A 20005-nucleotide genomic window follows, 5' to 3' on the forward strand; every position below is an offset into this window, starting at 1 on the left:
GCAATTTAAGTAATTCTGTTTGTCATGGCACCAGAAATATATTGAAAGCATTCAGATGAATCCTTAGTGCCTCTGTGAAATTGATTGGCTCCTGTTTCTCTTAAAACCAACAAACAAACCACTGTCAGTTGCTCGAGGAGACTGTGATAATTTCATTTCCTTCAAACAAACTTTCTCAAATAGTCTCTCTCATTTATGCTCAGCGTTTCTGGGGGAGGCCTATTAGCAATTTGCACAGTGCTGTGTGTGAGGACCTCCAGTTTTAAATGCCTGATAAATGAGTAAATCCCTCCAATAGCAACTATGGTCAAAAAGTGACTATTATTGATATTATTACTAAGCAAGTGGAGTTTAATCCTGCAGCAGGCTCGTCTGCTGAAACTCTTAAAGGTCCCAAGGACTTATGCAGAATAAAAAGGTACTCTTGGTACCAGGAAATATCTTGGGATTGAAGTCTGATCACTCAGAATACCATAAAATGGCATAGACTGGCATATCCCAGCAGAAAAAGTCAAAGAATCACTCTTTGATATTTTTAAAATTTGATACTGAAGTAAAATGATGTGTTTATTTTTTTCTAAGGCTGATAGTCTGAAACCTCTGTTTATTTGCATGAAGCTTTATGTCTTTTAAACTGACAGACCCATTTTGTGTCTTTTTTCCACACTTTGAATCTACATAGGCCCACCTCTCCCCTGCCAAGTGTAAAGAGCTTTTCATTGCCCAGAGATCCCAAAATCAACAGAACAGTGTGTCAGCTCAGTAAAATCCTACTGTCAGTAATGCCCCAGGTCACAGGTCAATAGGAGCACTTCTCCATGACCATCCCCAAACCCTGGACAATCTGGGAGACTGCCCAGAGCTTGGTGTGACATCCCCAGCCTTTTCTAACTTAGGATGTGGACTGGCAGAGCTCCTGCTCCCCAGGCTGCCCACCCCTGCTCTGGGGAGCAGGCAGGGCCTGCTGCTGTTCCAGCTGTACCCAGTCAGGATATTTCATGGAAGATCCCACAGCAGTACTTACTGGGCCTGTGATGGCTGGGTTCTGCAGTCTGGGGTCTTCCCACTGGGTAATTTTATTATCTGCAAATAACAAAAGAAATTATCCCATGGCTTCTCTGGTACCACACTGTGAATTTCTGTCGTTTTTTTCTGCCTAGCACTGCTCAGGTCTGTCAGGGTTAGCAAAGGCTTGCGTCTCCCCACCCTCCCCAGCTCCAACACACTGTTTAGTTGAAAACATTCACTAAAAAACACAGAACTACCCCAGAACCCAGGGAACTTGCACTGCTTTGATGGCAACATCTGCAGGAGTGAGTGAACATGTTCGTTTGAACATAGGCTGGGATTGGAGATGCACAGCCTGACAGGTAAAGGAACCCAGAGCTTTTGGCAATGACACCCTAAGTTACTTTGGAAATTTTGCATAGACAGCTAAGTATCATACTTCTAGATTTGGAGGGAATAACATTTTTCCTATACTGATTTAATGAGAAGATAAAGGGAGGCAGAAATGTCCTGTTTTGGTGCAAGAAAATCACCCAGTTATGACTAATGGAGATGCTGGCAGTGGCACAACACAGCCCAGTTCTTTCCATCTACAGCTTTGAAGAGCACCAGGAGGGTGACAGGAAAGGTTCTACAGGACCATGGTGGGACTCCCCTTCCCTGCCTCCAGACAGCTGCTCCTCCCAAGATTCTGAACACGACAGAATCACAACAAAACAATGGTGTTGCAACAATAAGACAATGCTCCAAACCCCGTCCCAGGTGCCACCTGCAATGGCAAGGCGTTGGTCACCCTTGGCCTGCCATCCCTCTGTTACAGACACTGCTCTGGGTTAGGAACTGGGTATCAGGAATCAAGATTGCATTTTCCACATCTCTAGAACTGGAAAAGCCCTGTAAGTTTGCATCCCAAGCTGGTTTAAGAGGGACTGGGATCTGAAAAGTGTCATTCAGCAAATGTTAACTCGGGAAAATTCTAAATGATTGCAAGCACATTTCAAGACATTTGATCTATTAGTTAATTTAATAGTAAAATGCTGTTTAATTTCCCTTCACACATGAAAGCTATTTATCACTTATGGGAATGCTGGAGGGCTGCCAGCCTGAGCTCCAGAGACCCCAGAGATTCATAGAGCAGAGCTGCTGCCAAGGTGGACACCCAGCCTCACCCTTTCCCTTTTCAACTCCTACACTGCAATTCCCTTCTACAAAGTTCTCTGGTCACCTTCTTGACACCAGCAGCCACAAACCACAGTGCCAGTTTTTTGTGGAATCAGAGGTAACTCAAGTGGAAATGACTGACAGTGTGTCAGCTCTTTGCTCTCTGTACTTCAGGGCATGCGATGACACCAACGAATCTCAGTCTAACTTTCATTTCAGAGTCCTACAGGGACTCCATATTTAAAATGGTGTTCCAGGGCTACAAGGGTCTGGCATGAACCACTTCACCTGGAACTGTAGCTCAGGATTCTCTGTCCTATCCCAAGTGGAAATGAATAACAAACTCATTCTTTTTGAAGAACATTTTCAAAAATTTCAAAAATTTGAGTCTTCCCACCAATACAATTCTCTGTCATAAACCAGGATAGGCCTTTGATGATTCCCTCTTCTCCCTGCCTTTCCAATGGGGCCACTATTTCCCTGAAGTTTGGGACCCCCTGCCAAATACAGAACTCTCACAGCCAGACATTCCCAGTGCTGATGGCATCAGCAAGGTTACTCCAGGTTGGATTTAGGCACTCCTGTCAACACATCACAGGGTGAGATAGCTCATGACCAGGTGATGGTATTTTTCATGCCCTTTTCAACCCAAATTCTGCTAACTACTCCCATTCCAACACTGCAATTCTCCTTCCACAGCCTCTTCCTGCACACTGCATGGCCATTTGCCAGACTCACTGTGACTTCCCATCCCATTCCAGTGAGCCCCTCTCCCCTCTCCTGCTCTGCTGCTTCCTGCTGAACTAAGGAGTGCTTCCTCCTAATTCCTTGTGTAAATCACTGATGCATATTGTGAATATCACCACGTGCAGGTGGATGTGGACAGACTCTGAGGGGAGCCCATTCAGTGTATTCACCCCCCTGTCTGTGAGTTACTGGTTCAGAAAATGGTTGCAGAATGGTTGTTTTCCCTTCTGATCCCTTCCAACAGGCAGACAGCACATTCCTGGGAGGCTCCCAGGAATGGCAGCAATGTGCAGGGAACAGGGAACACCAGTGTGTCCATGGAAGGTAAGGGCCAAGAGAGCCAGGGAGAGGGTTCACTGTCACACCCAGCCTCTGGTACCAGAAACACGGGGGTGCTGCATCAGTACTCAGTGCTCCTGGGCCCTGTGCACAGCACAGGGGCTGTGCTGGCTGCAGGGACTTGGGCACTTTCTTCCAGGGATGAGAAAAACATCTCAAAAATAGGACAAACGGTGCTGGAGAACTATGCAGCAGAGGTACAAAACGTAGCAGGGAAGCAGGACATGACCAGCAGCTGACTCTGTCACACCTGTCCTGCTGGGTTTGTGTCCTGGCAGTGGCACAGCCCCTGGCCCTCCCTCCAGGCCCCCCAGCCCAGCCACCACAGCAGTGCCCAGGCACCAGGCTGGGACCAAAGGGACATCTGCTGGAAACAGGCAGCATTACCAAAAGCTTCCCTGAACTTCTGTGAAAAATGCTATATAAGAAGCTAAATCCACTCAGATCAAAAGAGACTAGAGGGAGAATTCAGATGCACATAAATTTTGCTTCCTAACAAATTCTTTGAGGAATTCTAATTAATGTATGACTTTAACATTCCATTTCAGAGACTAACACATGCTCAAATAGCTTTAGGAGACTGAAAAATTAAAGAGTTTTAAGAGAGATTGGGAGGCTCAGCAGCTACACAGGTGTTTTAAATGGGACAGCTTTATCCTGTGACTCCTTAGTGGCAGCAGTTTAGAATCACTGGCCATAGTTATATTTCCAGATCTCTGTTGGGAAAAACAATTACAGAAGGGATAAAGGATAATAACTCTGTACTGAAGTTTGGAAGAGGTTCATCGGGTGCTTAACAAGTGCGTTATTTGTAATGTTTAGTTAAAAGTATTTATACCATTTCAAAATTGATATTACTTTAAAAGCAGTCTTTTAATAATGACTTAATATTGTCATCTCTAAGGATGAGTGTGGGAGTCAGCAATACTGGGGGACAAACCGAATTCTGTCAAACATGGTAAGTTCAGATTTTAACTCTCTGTGCACACTCCTCTGATGGTTATGAGAGTTAGCTATGGCTGTGAAGAAATGTCTTACTATAAGAAGACCCAGCCCAGCCTTTTGTGGGCTGCTTTGTTTCCAAACACCAACAAAACTCACACAGCAGTTCTGAGATGCTCTAGGAAGACAAATCTACAATGAAACATCACTTACACTAAAACTCCACTAACAGAACTGGAGAATATTAATGGGCTGGTGCAGTTTCACATGCTCTAAATAGGAAATAAGATCAGAATCAGCACTGCCACAGACCTGGAAGCAGAGGAAAGTACTTCTCAGTGCTAATTGCTCCACTGCCTATATGTGGAGCTGTGGCTACAGGATCTTTTCTCATCTTATTTTCTATTCCTAGTTTATATTTTAATTTATTAAGTGCAAATAAGCCATGGGATCATCAACAACAACAACAACAAATCCAAAATATCAACAAGAACAAAATAAACCACAGAGAGGAAATGTTAATGCTTCACAAGTCAGAGAGGGACAAAGCTTGATGAGCCAATTAAAGCAAGCTTCCAGTGAATGTACAGTACCGTAGGAGGGCACTAAGTCTCTGGTATCAATGTCTCCACATATCAACACCTGGCTTCCTAAATGAAGAGTAAAATCACAAAGCTTTCACTTCAATACTTAGTACCTCCCTTTGTCTATTTGCTCTAGTACCTGAGTGCTTACTTACTATGGTCTATATAAAATGTTCTTCCGTCCAGGTGTATTCTTTCCTCCCAGCCAGGCTGGAAATGGGAAATAAAAACAAAGAAAAGAGAGAGTAAGTGAAATAGTATCAGTGTCACACAGCCTGAAGCAGTGCATTGCTCACACCTACTGGACTTGTCTCAAAGATGCTTATGAGGTAGGAAACCCCAAGAGACCAGATGCATAATGGCAAGGCCACAAATCCAGGCAGACTCAGACCTATATAGGTGACTGCATCCTGTGCAGGGAATGTTTTTTATAGTGGAAACCTCTTGCCTCAGGATTCCCACCCATGTCCTCTGTGAGCAAACAATCACAGAGAACAGATGGTTCATCATGGCTTAGTTGGAAAGTTTCTGCTCCTACTTCTGAAAGCCATGTGGGTTATTTACTGTAAATGTGTAACCCAGGCTCCCTGTACAGTGGGACAAGAATGTCCTAACCTAGTCCTCAGTACTTCCCTTTTCATCCCTTCCCTTTTCTCATGTCCCAAGTGCCTGCAGTGCAGAAAGGAGAGTGGATGGCAGGCTGTAGGGACAGGCAATGCTGGCCAGCCTGGGCTGCCAGAAAATACAGAGGAGAAATTATTTCACTTCAGTCTTGTTGGAGAAACTCGTGTGAAATTCTGTAGCCATCCCAACCTCGCTCCCAACCAGGAGGTTTAACTGAGGTGAAATCTGTTACTAACAGATTTCTGTTACTAACTGAAGTGAAATCTGTTACTAATAATCTGTTGCTAGTGACAGGTCAGGCTACCCTGGTTTCACTGCATGTTTCACCCCTTGCAGTTAACAGAACAAATTGTAATTGGGCCTTCAGTGCCTCCAAGGGTAACACACGCCCCATGTACCTGGACAACTGCAACAGCACAGCTGTTTCCTAAAGCCAAAGAGCCTTCCTGCTGCTGTGACCAGGAATGTGTCAGCTTTCACACATTACTCTCTACCTTTAAGGGCTGGGAGTACTTTAAAAACAAAGCAAAGCTCTGCATTTGACATGTCTGTAAATCCCCATTATACTTTGATTACAAGTATGACAAAACTTCTGACATTAAATTGATGATTTGCTCTGCAAAATATGGAGGTTTCATTGAAAAATCAAAATTTATTCTGATTTCTAAATGCTAGAATATGCTGGTGCACTGATAGAGCTTGCTTGGCACAATCTGCTCTGTTTTTCCTAAGCAGTGATTGTGATTATCTAAAAGCACAGTCAGACACAGCCCAGGTAAGAGTGTGCAAAGCTCAACACCCCAGTAGCACAGAAAAAGACCATGAGTTAGAGCCTCCTGGGCTGGCTCTGGAGGGCCTGAGTGAGCCCCAGGGCACAGCAGGGCTCCAGAGCTTCCAAGAAGAGCTGCAGCAGCCTGTGCCCAGAACGGAGCAGAGCCCTGGGACAGGAGGTGTAGGTTAGAACACAGGCACAGCATCACTTACAGGAAGAGGGCCCAAATCGTTGGGGTTCAGAGACGCTTTGGATCTCAAATGCACCGGAAACTTCAGCCGCGGATCCTCCTGGAACACAGGTATGCAACTGTAAATCCAACAGATCAAGGCAGATCTACAAAGTCAAGCACAGACTTATCTGGAAATCCTCCTCTGTTACAGTTATTCTTTTCTTTTCGGAGAATAAAACAACACATGCCTTATTAGGATTCTACAGGGCACTGAATTTTCCAGTGCTGAATAAGCAAGGGTGATGTAAGACCTGACTCCATTAAATGTGTGCTGTATTCAGGGATATGCTTCAAAACCCACAGGCCTGTTCTTAGGATGCCTGCACTCTACAAGGGCTTTTACATCCACATGCACATTTTTGGCTCTTAAAACCACAAAGACAAGTGCCATGCTGGAATAGGGGCACGCAGCAGGAAGGCAGAGATGGGACCATGCCCCGGGGCCTCGGTTGGAGCGGCCTTACCCAGGTGGTGGTCTTGGTGTTGTGGTCGATGAAGAAGGGGCGGCCATTCGGGGCGATGCGCATCTCCCAGCCCGGGGGCAGGAAGCTCTGGGCCCCCTTGTGCTGGGGCTTGGGGGAGTTGTAGGGGGACGGCTGTGGGGACTGGGGGTTGGACAGGGTGTCCTTCACCGCCCTGCGCACCGGAGAGTCCTTCATGCCCTGCGGAGAGGAAACAGAACCACTGCACACACGGCACTCGGGGCTGCAAAACCAACCCAACCTGGCTTCACAGCGAATAGCTTTTCATTCCACATGGAATTAATACCACAGTTAAATGCTGGGACTGATTTACTGGAACTTAATTAGCTCTATCTGTGCCTTCTAACATGCCCAGTCTTTTGCTGTAAAGGACACAGTGTTCCGTGCCTTCCTCTGCAATAACAATGTCTCCAGTATTTACACCTGACTGTACCTTCCTCTGCACCTGCCCTGGATGTGTCCACATTTCATTTTACCAAGGAAAAGACAAAAGCAGTGTTTTGTGCTTCAGGGGCAATACATCTCATTTACAATAAAGCCTGTAAGTGCAAGGCTGTGTGAGCCACAGCTCTTCAAACTCTAAAGCATGAAGAGGAAATCTGAAGAACTAGCTCTCTTCAGCACAGCCATGAGTAGCTGAGACAAGAGTTTGAACCACACCGCCACAAGTCAAACACGCACAGGCTGTGATTGCGTAGGGAGCCACTTCAGCTATTCCTTAGCCACATCATGGTGAACAGTCCCCAGCATTTGGAATTCCTTGGGAAGACACTAGAAGCGATGCAGGGAGGAGTGTGGGTGCGGGGGCTCACCTCGAGCGGCGCTGACAGGGTGACGGTGGGTGAGCTCAGGCTGCGGGGCCGCCGGATCTGCGGCTCGCTCAGGTGGTTGCTGCTGCTCGTGCCCGGCCCCACCATCCCGTCCTCAGCGAGCTGTGCAGAGCAAAGCCAGGTCACAGATGTCACAAACACTGCCCACGTGTAGGATGTGATAAAACTGATGGCACTGTTATCATCAATACTGTTCTGAACCAGATTTCCTTAAAGGCCATAAAGGGTATTTAATATAATTCCACTGGAAGGGCCAAGAGCCTATGGTTCTATTAATAGCTCAAGAGAGCTTTCACATTTAATCCAAAGAACCCATCTGCCTCCTTTTAAGAGCTCTTCTGCACCTCTGGAAATTCCTTCTCTTGCAGCAATCACCTTAACCCTGTGCCTTGACATAATTAGAAGTAACCAAACCCATCCCAAATTTTTGCAGCTTTTTATGATTCATCTGGATTGTCATGACAATGCTTAGGATATTTCCTTTCAATTTCAGACTTCTGGAAGCTGCCCCAGCTGAATGCCCCTCAGGCAAGCCAAGTGCTGGCTCCCAGGAAGCAGCAGGGTACCTGCATGATGGGCCGTGTCCACGTTGTGGTCCGGTTGTTGTGGTTGACGTAGTAGGTCCGGCCCTTGGCGTCCTTGCGCTCCTCCCAGCCCGAAGGCAAGCCCGGCGTGGTGTGCACGTAAGCCACAGAAGGCTGCTCAGGCAAGAAATCATTGAATTCTTATTTTATGATCAATAAAAAAGCTTTACATTTTAAACTCTGGTTTGTAAAAAAAAAGCAACTTGTTAACTTACACTCTTATTAATCACAACAACCATATGGAAAAATCCAGTTTCTGATTTAATTTAATTCAGGCTCTTTATCATGTGCCTTTGAATCGATTTTTTTCTCCCAAGAGATCTTTTGGGTCCATTTGACACAGATTCAGCAAACAGACAAGTTGATATGCCCTCAAACATTCTATTTTGTTACACATAATGACAAAAAGGAACTCTATGTTTTAGTGAGTTTTCCTTAAAAGGCTGAGGTTTCTTCCTTTTATCAGGATGGATAAGTAAGAGTTAAATAACCATGCAGCCAAGGTTATTAAGAGTTAAATAACCATGGAGTAAAGATCTCCCAAGTCCTGCTCTCTTCATTACCCCAGAGTGTCTTGATTCAGTTGCCAGAAACTACTGTGGGGTTATAGAAAGTTAATCTTAACCATTTTGCTCTGTCACAAATGCTGCACTCAGGGCTTCTGTGTCCCAAAGACACCAAATAAACCCAAACTGAAGCCTCAACTTCAGCATGACAAAAACTTTCAGTAAAATCTCCACAAGCTCCCTGTTCTAATAGAAGCACACAGGTAAGGGAAGAGTCACGTCCTGCTGCCCACAGGAACTGTCTCTGTGTGTGGCTGATGCTCTCTCGTGTCCTTCTTGTCCCCAAAATACCCAAGCATGAGTTCATAGACATGAGCTAGGAACTGGAACCAAGTGGGATGAAGGACCTGCCTAATTCAGAGGCTGATACACTACAAGCTCTGGGCTTTTGCCATGAAACAGTAAAGGCCTCTGAAGGCTCCTGCTGAAATCCAGGACACATTCTCTTCCTCCCCACTACATTCCTTGCTTCAGCAAGATAATGAACTTAATTCTTGTTCTTGCTTCATCTCTGCCAGACCTTTCCCAGAGCAGCTGCCATGGGCAGTGCAGGTGCTGTTTAAGAGCAAAGCATGGTTGACACAAGGAACTGGACAACTGTGGGGATAATGAAGAAAGGAGAGGAGAAAAGATACTGGATGGGTCAGGAAGCTGACATACTCCAACAGGGAACAGAAAACAGAGGGAAACAGATGAGAACCCAAGTGCAGAGTCCCAGACTCATTTCCTTCTCTCCTGAAGAGCCAAGAACTATTTTCCCCATGTTGGTTCCCAGAGCTGGCAGGCCATGAGGAGAACACCTTGCCCCAGTGGCTGTCACTCAGTTACAACTCAGGGATGGGGAGAAGGAACTGCCTCTGAGCCTGAGCCTGGCTCCTGCTCCAAGGAGGGGGTTTGTAGGGATCCTGAAGGCAAAACCAAGGTGACCAGAGACTTTTACTGCTGACAGGTTGCTTGTCTGCAAGAATCAGGTGCCCAAGGACCCAAGAGAAAGCAGCCTTGGAGGATAAAGGATTTAGACCATGACTCCTGGGTAAGTCCCAACTCCTCCACAGATCTAGGACTCTGGGTATAAATGCTGAACAAAGACAGGGGGGGATTAGACACTGCAGCATGGTGACATAAAACATCTTGGTATGGCTACAGTAACAATGAGCCAAAATATTAATATTTTGCTCTAAAAAGTCTAATCAAGACAAGATGCTCTACCAAGGGAGTACCACTACCGTGCAAGTTCACCTAGCACTAACTACAAATTAGTCAGGCATTTTATTTAGACTTTGCTATTTGCAAGTGTGCTCCTCTGGTTCTAAAATTAAAAACCAGTGAATATAGACAATATAACAGAATGATGCATCAACACCCGAAGTAAGATTATTTCCCAGATGCAAATAGCAATTTATAGCAAGTATAAATTAAATTCCTTTCTCTGAAACAAATTCTCTAGGAGGGCATAAATTTATAAAAGCCATTTATGATAGTTACTGTAAATGATTTCTGTCAAATAACTCACTTCAGACTGGCAGTTAATTAGGTTAAAGATTCAACATATATAATTAGATTAAAGTTCAGTATAGATTAAACCCACTTTCCTTGTATTACACTTTCAGCAAAGCATATCAAGAATTTTATGGGATGATCAAACTACAGTCTTGGACTGCTGAGGAACTGCTGGAAAATGAAACTGGCATTCAGTAAAACCATTAAGAGCTGTATGCCATATCACTGTACCCCCAAGGCTCTCAAATTAAGACCAACTTTAAGAATTAAAATTAATTCGTCTGGTGGAGAGACATGGGAAGACAAGAAGACACAAGATGCAAATACAGCTACACATACAATGATTTGATGTCTCTAGTCACTGCAACTTCCAGTACCTAAAAGAATTAGCTGTTGTAGCTCTCAGAGCCCATGGCATTTACTTAGTGCACAGCTTTGTCATAATTCGATGTCACATCCATATCCCTAAACCATGCCAGTATTTGAGTACAATTACAGTGTTTTGAGAAATGTTGAGAAAATTTGGAACAAAAATATGTAAGTTTTCATTCAATAGCTGTACTTCATTCAACACATGGGTGCTTTTTTTAAAAAAAGTTCCTCATTGTACAAGACCTAAATGTTCCCCCATTTCATTTAGAGATAGTGCTTGATAAAGAGTTTTATTACCGTTGGCTCCTCTCCCCCTGTGACAGTTGAAGAACGAGCTCTCCTAGAGGGACCATTCTGCTGCTAAACGATAATTAATGTTACACAGATTTACTGAAGAAGGTCACATGTTACTGTCACATCTTTAGGCATCAGACACATTTGCCAAGAGAGAGCAGTTAGATGGGTAATAGCAAATCTGAAAGTCATTAGTCACTGGTTACCAAGCCAGAATCCCAGAGGAGCGCTGGATTTAGGAAGAACGTGTACTCAGTTGCCAGAAGAGAAATGATCATTAGCTCAGGGAGGATGAGACGTGGTTAAGCTCAGGTAAGGTGATGTTTAAGGCAATGCTCAGTGCTGCTGATTTGAACAGAGCGTCCCTCAAGAAGCAGGAGAAAGGCCCCTGTCTCTCCCCAGCCCACGCCCAGCCCCTGGCTCCAGCATGCTAAACACAGCAAGAAAGCAGCACAGCAGCCCCTGCTCCCCCTGCAGCCAGGCACAGAGCTGCACTGGGACTGTACCCAGAGCCAGGGACATGCTTCAGCTACACTAAATAACTGCTACAGCCAAGAGAAAACCGCTGTGCTTTCTGGAAATGTTCACCCAAGAGCAGCAGAGAGAACAAACGACACAGACACACCAAACTTCTTGGTATGCACAGGTTTTCTATTTGCACATTCACATGGGACATATTTATAACTTTTAAAAATGAATAAAAAACTCTTGGAAGAAAAGTATAATCTTTTGAAAGATTCTTTTGCAATCTGACCAGTTTTATACAAAAGCACACCTTGCACACTCCTATTTTAAGTGGTCTCTGTACCTACTGCTGCGAGGTGGCAGAGAGAACAAACCTGCCACCTCTGCAACCCTTGCACATGGGCTGTAGGAGAGGCACCACGTTCTGTCAGCTGGAGCACAGTGTGCATGGTTCTGATAGGAGAGAGAAGCTTTGTTTACAAAACAACTCTGTATCTTTTCCTGTTTGAACAATCTCCTTAAATAAACTTGCAGAAGTTGCCTCCTTTTCACTACAACCAGGCAAAACACTAATCCTTTGGGATTTTAGACAGATTTATATATTGCAAGCAAAATCAACTTATGGGCCACAGAAATATGTCTGCTATCAGAGTCCTGTGGCTGCTCCAGTTCCAGGTAGAGCTGGCTCTCCTGCTCTCTCCTCTCTTGGAGGAGTTTTTCCACTGCACATAGGAGTGCAGTAACCTAAATTTCCATGGTAAATAACTGAGGAGAGGGTGACTTGCTCAGTCTCCAAACATTTTCCTGTCTCAGGAATATCCTCCTTTTTAAGCTCACATGAATTTGGTTTGGGACAATCAGATGGCCACCTTGGTGCCTGACTAGAGCTGGCCCAAGGCAAGGTGTTCTTCAGAATGAGAGAATCCACCCGAAAAGGAAGGAGCTCTGGCTTACCAGGGATAACTGGGACTGCTCAGCGACTGCGTCTGTCACACTGCAGGACCTCAGTCGTGAGGAAGGTTCTCTTTGCTGCAAGGAAAAAAACAGAAAGATGTCTCCACGTTAGAGTGTCTTAAAACATGATACTGAAGTTTATTCAGAAAATTCAGTAATTACAGGTACTAACCTCAGAGAGGTCAAAATCTTAAAATTAATTGACTTAAAAATTTATGGTATTTCTTAAAACAAAAAAATCTGTTTCAATCTTCCTCTTTGCTGCTAACTTTTGAATTGGCTATGTCTTTTCCCAAGACACATCCTTCATGACTGTGAACTAGAAACAAACCCCCCCTAAGAAAGCAGACACACATCATGTCTGACACTACACTGTAATTCCTCTGCACCAGTCCAGCTGGGCACTCCAGGGCAGCAGTGTTTGGGAAAACACAGCACTGACACATCTGCAGTAAAACCAGTGGGTGCTACTAAAACTGCAGCTCTCAACACAAGCCCAAGTGCCTCTGCATGCAGAGCCAGGAGAGCATCAGAGCTGCCAATGGCTGACCAACCTCCAGGTGAAATTCCCATCAGGCAGAGACCAACTGCACTGGCTCTTTGGGAAAAATGCACCTAATCAAGATTCTGGTGGATGAGAACAAGAGTATTTCTTATCTCTTGAACTGCAGAGGTACCTTGAGAGCATCATACTAAGAATAAAAAATAAATAAGAGTATGATGCTCTGTTTAATATTTACAATTATTTTTGTAATCAAAGAGACAAAACATTCCCCCAGTTGTACATGCATTATCCTGATTTTTTAATGGCACCTGACTAATGCATAACACAAATAGACAGACCATTTCTTTGTTTTTCCCTTTCCTTTGGAAATTCCTAGCTTGATACCCTCGACTCTCATCTATTTTGTTTCACTAAAGGTCTAACAGTAGCAGAGTCTGAAGTTAAACTCACACAGAACTCTTGAAATCTGAACAGAGGAATTCTGTTGTCTGAGGCAGTTTGCTTGCTGGTGAAGCTGTTTCTTGGAAGGGAATTTTAACTATATGCTCAGGTTTTCCTGAGCCCAGCAGTCACTCCCCATGCATGAAGTGGTTCAGGTTATGCCAAAGAAATGCACATTTCTGCACTAGAGCTTTACAGATGACACGTTACGTACAATCAAAGAGCCGAGTTGTTCCCCATTGGAATCAGGAGTGACCTGGAGTCTTCTGCTCAGCTCCTCAGACAGCTCCTGAGGACTGGTCCGGGACACCGGAGATGCAGGAGGAGGTGGCAGTGACAAGCTCAAGGAATCCCCACTGGCACTTGCCTCCTCTGAAATGGTTTCCCAAGGCTAACAAAAGAGAAGAAACTAAGTTCAGGTTTTATACAGACTGAGTCTTCTTTCCCTTTCCCTTCTGTGTGATCCTCTCACTGTGCCCAACACACAAACAACAGCCTCTCTCCACCCTAAATCAAGGCACCACAGAAAACTAAGCACAGGGCAGCTACAGCCCTTTTTTACAGGGAAGCTACACTTCCCTTTTTTTTATCATTTATTCCACTGTTGTTTAGAGCAGAATATGAAAGTGTTTCTATCAGTGTATGTAAGATAAGCAATTTGGAATGATAAATGTTTCTCCCAGCATTGACACGGGACTCAGTGCTGTCCATAGGCCAGCAGGCAGCTGCAGCTGCACGGGAGCCTGGCAGTGTGCCTCTGGCTGCACTGTCATTGTGCTGCTGGCATCTTCCCAAGGCAATGTCCACAAACGCCGTGTAAAACCACGACTTTCTGTGCAGCTCACATGTGAGAAGCACAGCAGCTCCAAGTTTAGTCAGCTCCTCAAGCCCAAGGCTTGGGCTTACCTCAGGAATGTCTCCGCTCTCCACAGGCTCTGGCTCCAAATCCTCGCTGATGTGGCGCCGAGAGCGGAAGCGCCTGTGAGCTGCCTCTTGGTTTATCTGTCTGATATTGTTATCTGACTCGGAGCCCACGTCGCTGCAGGGGGGAACCCAGCACAGGAAAGAGAAAAGAACAAGAAAATAACCCAAGTTAAACTCAGCCCCCCATTTTGTCCATTGCCTTCAAAACCTCGGTAATGCTTTCAATTATAAAAATCATTATTCATGCATGCATCAAGCTTCATAATTGGGAGACTGTTTAATCCCTCAGTTGAAAGAAAATAAAACTGGAAGCACTTCACAAATATCACAGAACATAAGGTTGGGAAGGACCTCAGGGGTCATCTGGTTCAACCTCTGCTGGCAGGGAAACCATGGCCTAGACAAGATGACCCAGCACTCTGTGGAGCCCAGCCTTGAACGTGTCCAGTGCAAGGGGGATCCAGCACTTCCCTGGACATGGTTTAGCAGTGGCCTTGGCAGTGCAGGTTAAATACATGATCTCACTATAACTCCTAACACTGTCAGTTATTCACTCTGTAAAATGTAAGCTTACCACAGCTTTCTAAATCTAATCTTGAGAAGATATTGCCACAGAGCTCTCTGACAGCACATTCTGGGAATGAAGCCTATTCACAGAATAATAACCAGTATCTCCTCAAAGCTAATCTGTTCAGTTTCATTAAAACGCAATAGAGTTGACTTTTTTCCTTACCTCTTCAACAGTCTCTATAAACAAAGTAATTTACTCCTGTTAAATTACTTACTGAAAAATTCCTTATCTGTCTCCTAATATTCTAAGGTGCTTTGTTAATGCACTGCCTTCCCTGGCATCCCAGAGCTCCTGGAATTTCCCAGGATACTCTGTGTCTCTGTGATCTGCTGGGGGCAAGCAAGTCTCTTTCAGGCACAAACAAAGCACTTTGTGCCTCGAGCCTCAGCCTGGCTCTCCATCCCGCCCAGCCCCAGCTGCTTACATGAGGCTGGGCCGGTGCCACTGGGTGCTCCTGTTGTTGTGGTTCACGTAGTAGGTTCTCCCCAGGTTGTCCACCTTCTCCTCCCAGCCAGGGGGCAGCGGAGGAGGAGGCAGCTCCTCCTGACGAGACGCGGCGTCGCTGGAATCCACCACGTCCCAGCCGTGCTTAGGAAAGAAGGAAAAAGACCTCTGTGGTTACAGTGTGCACCTCATTTCAGTGAGAGAAGAGCTAAATCCCCAGCGGTCTGCTGAAGAGGGATTTCCAAAGGTGGCTGGGTGGTGGCTTGGTGCCAAAGAGAACCAACTGCCAACTCTGTTTCCAGGGCTTTATCCTTCAAGGGCAGCTGACTTTACAATTTTTCTTGAATCCTTCCTTGAGGATTCAGACTTACCTCAGAGTCATCCCTCTGATCACTATTTTCTTCCTCTTGGCCACCATTTTTGGGCATATACGCCATCTTCAGTCTCAAGAAACCCTTCACACGAGATTTGTGACTACAAGACAAGGAGGTACATTGCATTTAAGAACTCTTAAATAATCGCAAATAAAAAAATCATGAAGTAAAAAATGTTTTAAAGTCCTCAAATGTTTTAAAGGTCCTTCCTCTCACCTTCTTGGTCTGAGGAGGAAATCCTTAAATGTGTACGGCCTCTCCATGGTTGGGTCTTCAGTCTGTAAGCAGTGGAAAAAATGGCAAATTAATGGGCTTGCCCACAAGTCCAGCCACACAAATAACATTCACACATCAGGCTGACAGATTACATCTCTGATTTCCTAATCCTAAGTTACCTAAAGCCTGGAATCTTGAAAACTTTCTATTCCTTGAGAATTTCAGCTTTCTTACCAAGTAAGTCACATCCTTCACATGTGCAAACACACAGCTGCTGTGGGCACAGAACTAGGAATTTCAGATGCCAAGGGAAAAGGATGATGAATCCATACACACACTTCCCCTGCTGATTGTTTGGGGAGCTTTACTCTAAACTTAAAGCATGAGCTGCGTTACACTTGGCAGCCAAATCCCACACAGCCTCTCCATTCACTGCCTGCCCCAGTGTCCGCTTTCTCTGGGAGCGACACGTTGCGCGTTCTGCTCAGAGACGGCAGATCCGAACAAGCTCACCAGAACACCAAGGCATGCGGGATTCGCACTGCTGCTCAGTGCTCAGCTGGAAGGGACGTGCTCCCAGTGAGGAGCTATATTATTTACCCAAATTCTGTCCAGAGTAATTAGCTGGTGTTGGAGAAACGAGGACTTCCACAAACAAACCAGCAGGATGAGAAAGCTGATTATTAATTTGTTAATAAATACATCCCAATAGCTCCTACCAAAGTAAGGAAGGATGAGTGCAGATGTACAGTGTGCCCCCACATCTTCCCAACAGGTAACTCTCTCCTTGGAATGGGGCAGAGCAGGCAGGGAAGTGCCTGCAAGGTCACAGCTACTGGAGGAAGGACTGCTCTGAGACACAGCAGCTTTGCCATGGAAAATGTCTGAGGGGGAAAGGACTCTTCCCACTGTCCCACCAGGGCTATTTAGATCATGTCTGTGCACAAGGATACATAAATGGAGATACCCACACAAGCCCAGGCCAAGCAATCCTGCACAGCACAGCTGGGATGACAACAGCTCCCATGAGAAGGGAGCCACTCATTTGTCACCACAAGGTGTTCCTGATCCTTCCCTTGTAGCTTTCCACTGTTACAGTTTATAACCCAACACACTCCAGATAACCATAACAGACACATCTAAACAAGCATCATAGTGCAAGTCATTACAAAGCAATTTTTCTCCTACAATAACATCCATCAATAGCAAGAAGTCAAAATCGGACACAAAAAGCCAATTATGCTCAACTGACATAAGTGGCATATGTTAAGATTCACATGCACAACATTTAAAAAATATTAACTACATTCAGCCAATGTTAGTCATCCAAAACAGTATATAACATCAGAAATGTTTGTACCAAGGCTAATGCAATCACTGTATATACATACACATATATATTTATTCTTATTTATAAATCTATAAATAGAAGTTGCACTTAATTTAGCATCTAATTTTACAGCCCATGCAGAATCCTGGCTGCTGGGGGGAAACCAGACAACTTTACAGAATTACAGAGCCAGCTTTACACTGAATTCCTCCATTAATTAAGAAACAGAAACAAACATTACCACCTTCAAACCAAACACCTCAAATGTCTATTGACAATAAAATTATTCAAACCCTGTGTCAAATTATTTTCAATTGATTGCTATTGAACTCTTACTGTTGGCAAAGAATTCAATTTCAGCTAAAATAATGAACGGATGACAAAGTTCTGGCAGCCTTTTGGCTTTTCATGCATTTGCTGAAGCAAACCTGCTCTCATGAAGCTTTTTTTTGCACAGAAAGTGCATCTCTTCCATGCACAGCTGATGCATCTCCCTGTCCCTGCATAGGTGAGGCCTGGTTGTCCACAAGAGTTTATTTTAAGCTCTGCTGGGAGCACTTGCTTTAAGAGAAAGGGCAATCAGCTGTACACAGCCCCAGGGGTTTCCAGAGATCTGGAGCTTACCGGGAGGTGACTGAGCGGCACATCCACCTGGCCCAGGAAGTCGTCTCGGGTCTGTCACACAAAAGTAAACTTACATCAGAAAAGCAAAAATAATAAATATCAATCTAGTCACAATGAGACAGAAACAAAGATGGTTGAGTACCATTACTTTAGGAAACACTGGTTTCTACCCCCTTATTGTTGCCCATTATTTGTGGCTGTAATTCATTTATCGTAGCACAGTATTTCTCCTGACACTCCAAACAGGTTTCTGAGCCCACAGCACACGTGGTGGTGGTGCTGACACATTCTGCCTGGGGGAACCACCAAAGCAACCCAGAGCCCCCCAAGCACTGAGGAGCCCCGGGTGGTTTCCTGTTGAAGGGGGACAGGTCCAAGCTTTCCTTCATGGATGACAGTCCTACACCTACCCACAGTGGGAGCAGCTCAGCCAGCAGGGTGAATTCCAGCCTTTGGGGCCCTGCCTCGAGGGACACTTGGGATCACTGGGGCAGGAACTGCCACCATCAAGCAGTTGTGTTCTTCCAAACCCAACCAGGGAACGCAGCTTCTGTTCAGATACTGTTTGTGACACCAGATATCAGCCCCAGTGATTCCCAAATAACCTGCTGCCTATTTATAACCACGCTATGCTCGGAATTCCAGGAAGTGCATGCTGCTGCTGCACAGCCAAGTTTACATATTTCTCATAGCAGAGCATTAAGTTTAATATTAAAATTCATATTTTATATGGTAACCTCATAAGAATTCTGTTTCTACTACAAAGATAGGATGACGTTTCGTGATCCCTACAGAATGGACACATCCTGCTGTGCTGGATGCTACAGAGCAACACAAAAAGCACTAAGGAGACCATGGTTTTTCCAAGTTTAAGTAAAAAACAGGGAGTAGATTTTTCATTACAGAATTTTGACTATTAATCTTCTTCCTAGCAAATACTAGAAAAACTTGGTAGCATGCCCTGTTTTTAGGGAATTAACATGTTTTCCCCTTAACACTGGCAAATCCCACGTACTCGCCACCTCCTGCTTCAGTACAGTCACTCCAATAACAACTACTCCGAAGAAAATACACACCTATTGCTACATCTCTTCTTGCAGCTTTTAGCTCAAGAAAAATACAACTCATGGCTACAGGAAATGTTCAGGTAAGTTAGACACAGCCTCAAAGAACCTGAACCAACAAAACATGCTTGTTGCTTACAGTGGAACTGGAAACCCCTCAGTCCCAGCCAGCTCTGTAAGCAGAATCACTTCCTCATCCAATTCTGCATGCATATGGTCACCTTTGCCAGAACTAGGGCTCTTGCAAAACTCAGTCTTTATGTAACAGTTGACTGTACACATCCATCTGTAAGAAAAGGGGGGGAGGCTAGTATATTGATATTAGTATTCAGTATTTTTGTCTGTGAAAAGAATTTTTTCTTGCAAGCCTCCACAGCTCTAAAATTTAGAGCATTCTCACTTTGGGGCTTCCTGCTTCCAGCAAAGGCACCTCATGAGCCACAGGAACCTTTTCCATTGCCTTCTTTTTCCATTTCTCATTATAATGGTGCTGTTTGGGGTTTGCCCTTTTTTTTCTATCTTCTCTATATTCTTCACATATATATTTGTAACTCTGTCACCTATCATATTAGTAGCTAGATTTCCCAGTAGTTTTCCACAGCCTTTCCCTAAGCAGAAAGACAAAACAAATTCCAAAGCTCCAAGTCCCAGGAGGTAAAAGGCTTCAGTACTATCTTGGTTCTCCCTGGGAATCAAGGCTGAGAACAACCCTTCGAGATACATTTTCATGGACAAAGTACAACTAGTGCTGAAGGGGGGGCTCCAGAGAAGGGGCTTAACTGGGGGAAATTGCATCACCACTTTCCTCCTAATTGGTGCTTTTTATTAATTATGCTAATTTCCTAAAACCTATAAAGATGTACTCACCCCTAGGGGGGTAGGCTTTTGTGGACATCTTTCTATAACTGTTCCTGAAGGCTTTCAAATAAAGATTACCTCCTTACTGAAATTATTTCCAGGTTGGGAAAAAAGCAACAATAACAGTGTCTGTTTTGAGAAACTCTCTGTCACTAAAATCCACAGAGCCACCCAAGGCACAGCCTGCTCAGCTGTGTA

At 44.7% G+C, this 20005-nt stretch overlaps 1 protein-coding gene across 7 annotated transcripts in view; it reads right to left on the reverse strand.

Annotated features, from left to right (window-relative positions):
• The window catches only part of LOC129132782 (E3 ubiquitin-protein ligase NEDD4-like), an 81267-nt gene that overhangs the window by 9016 nt on the left and 52246 nt on the right, over positions 1 to 20005 (reverse strand). For 5 of the 7 annotated variants that reach the window (XR_013185975.1, XM_054652201.2, XM_077193156.1 and 2 more), the window contains 14 exons: positions 17886 to 17936; positions 15932 to 15993; positions 15713 to 15815; positions 15322 to 15485; positions 14309 to 14441; positions 13617 to 13793; positions 12457 to 12531; positions 8288 to 8419; positions 7704 to 7823; positions 6874 to 7071; positions 6390 to 6467; positions 4937 to 4991; positions 4791 to 4847; positions 1025 to 1083 (listed from right to left, as the gene is read on the reverse strand). Coding sequence is in view for 6 of the 7 variants with exons in the window: in XM_054652201.2 (XP_054508176.1) it covers positions 1025 to 1083; positions 4791 to 4847; positions 4937 to 4991; positions 6390 to 6467; positions 6874 to 7071; positions 7704 to 7823; positions 8288 to 8419; positions 12457 to 12531; positions 13617 to 13793; positions 14309 to 14441; positions 15322 to 15485; positions 15713 to 15815; positions 15932 to 15993; positions 17886 to 17936 (1464 nt within the window). In the remaining variant the exon portion in view is untranslated. The remainder of the gene's footprint in view (positions 1 to 1024; positions 1084 to 4790; positions 4848 to 4936; positions 4992 to 6389; positions 6468 to 6873; positions 7072 to 7703; positions 7824 to 8287; positions 8420 to 12456; positions 12532 to 13616; positions 13794 to 14308; positions 14442 to 15321; positions 15486 to 15712; positions 15816 to 15931; positions 15994 to 17885; positions 17937 to 20005) is intronic. The other 2 variants (XM_054652202.2, XM_077193154.1) reach the window with 1 other exon arrangement.

This window comes from Agelaius phoeniceus, chromosome W (assembly GCF_051311805.1).
Source record: "Agelaius phoeniceus isolate bAgePho1 chromosome W, bAgePho1.hap1, whole genome shotgun sequence".
NCBI lineage: Eukaryota > Metazoa > Chordata > Aves > Passeriformes > Icteridae > Agelaius > Agelaius phoeniceus.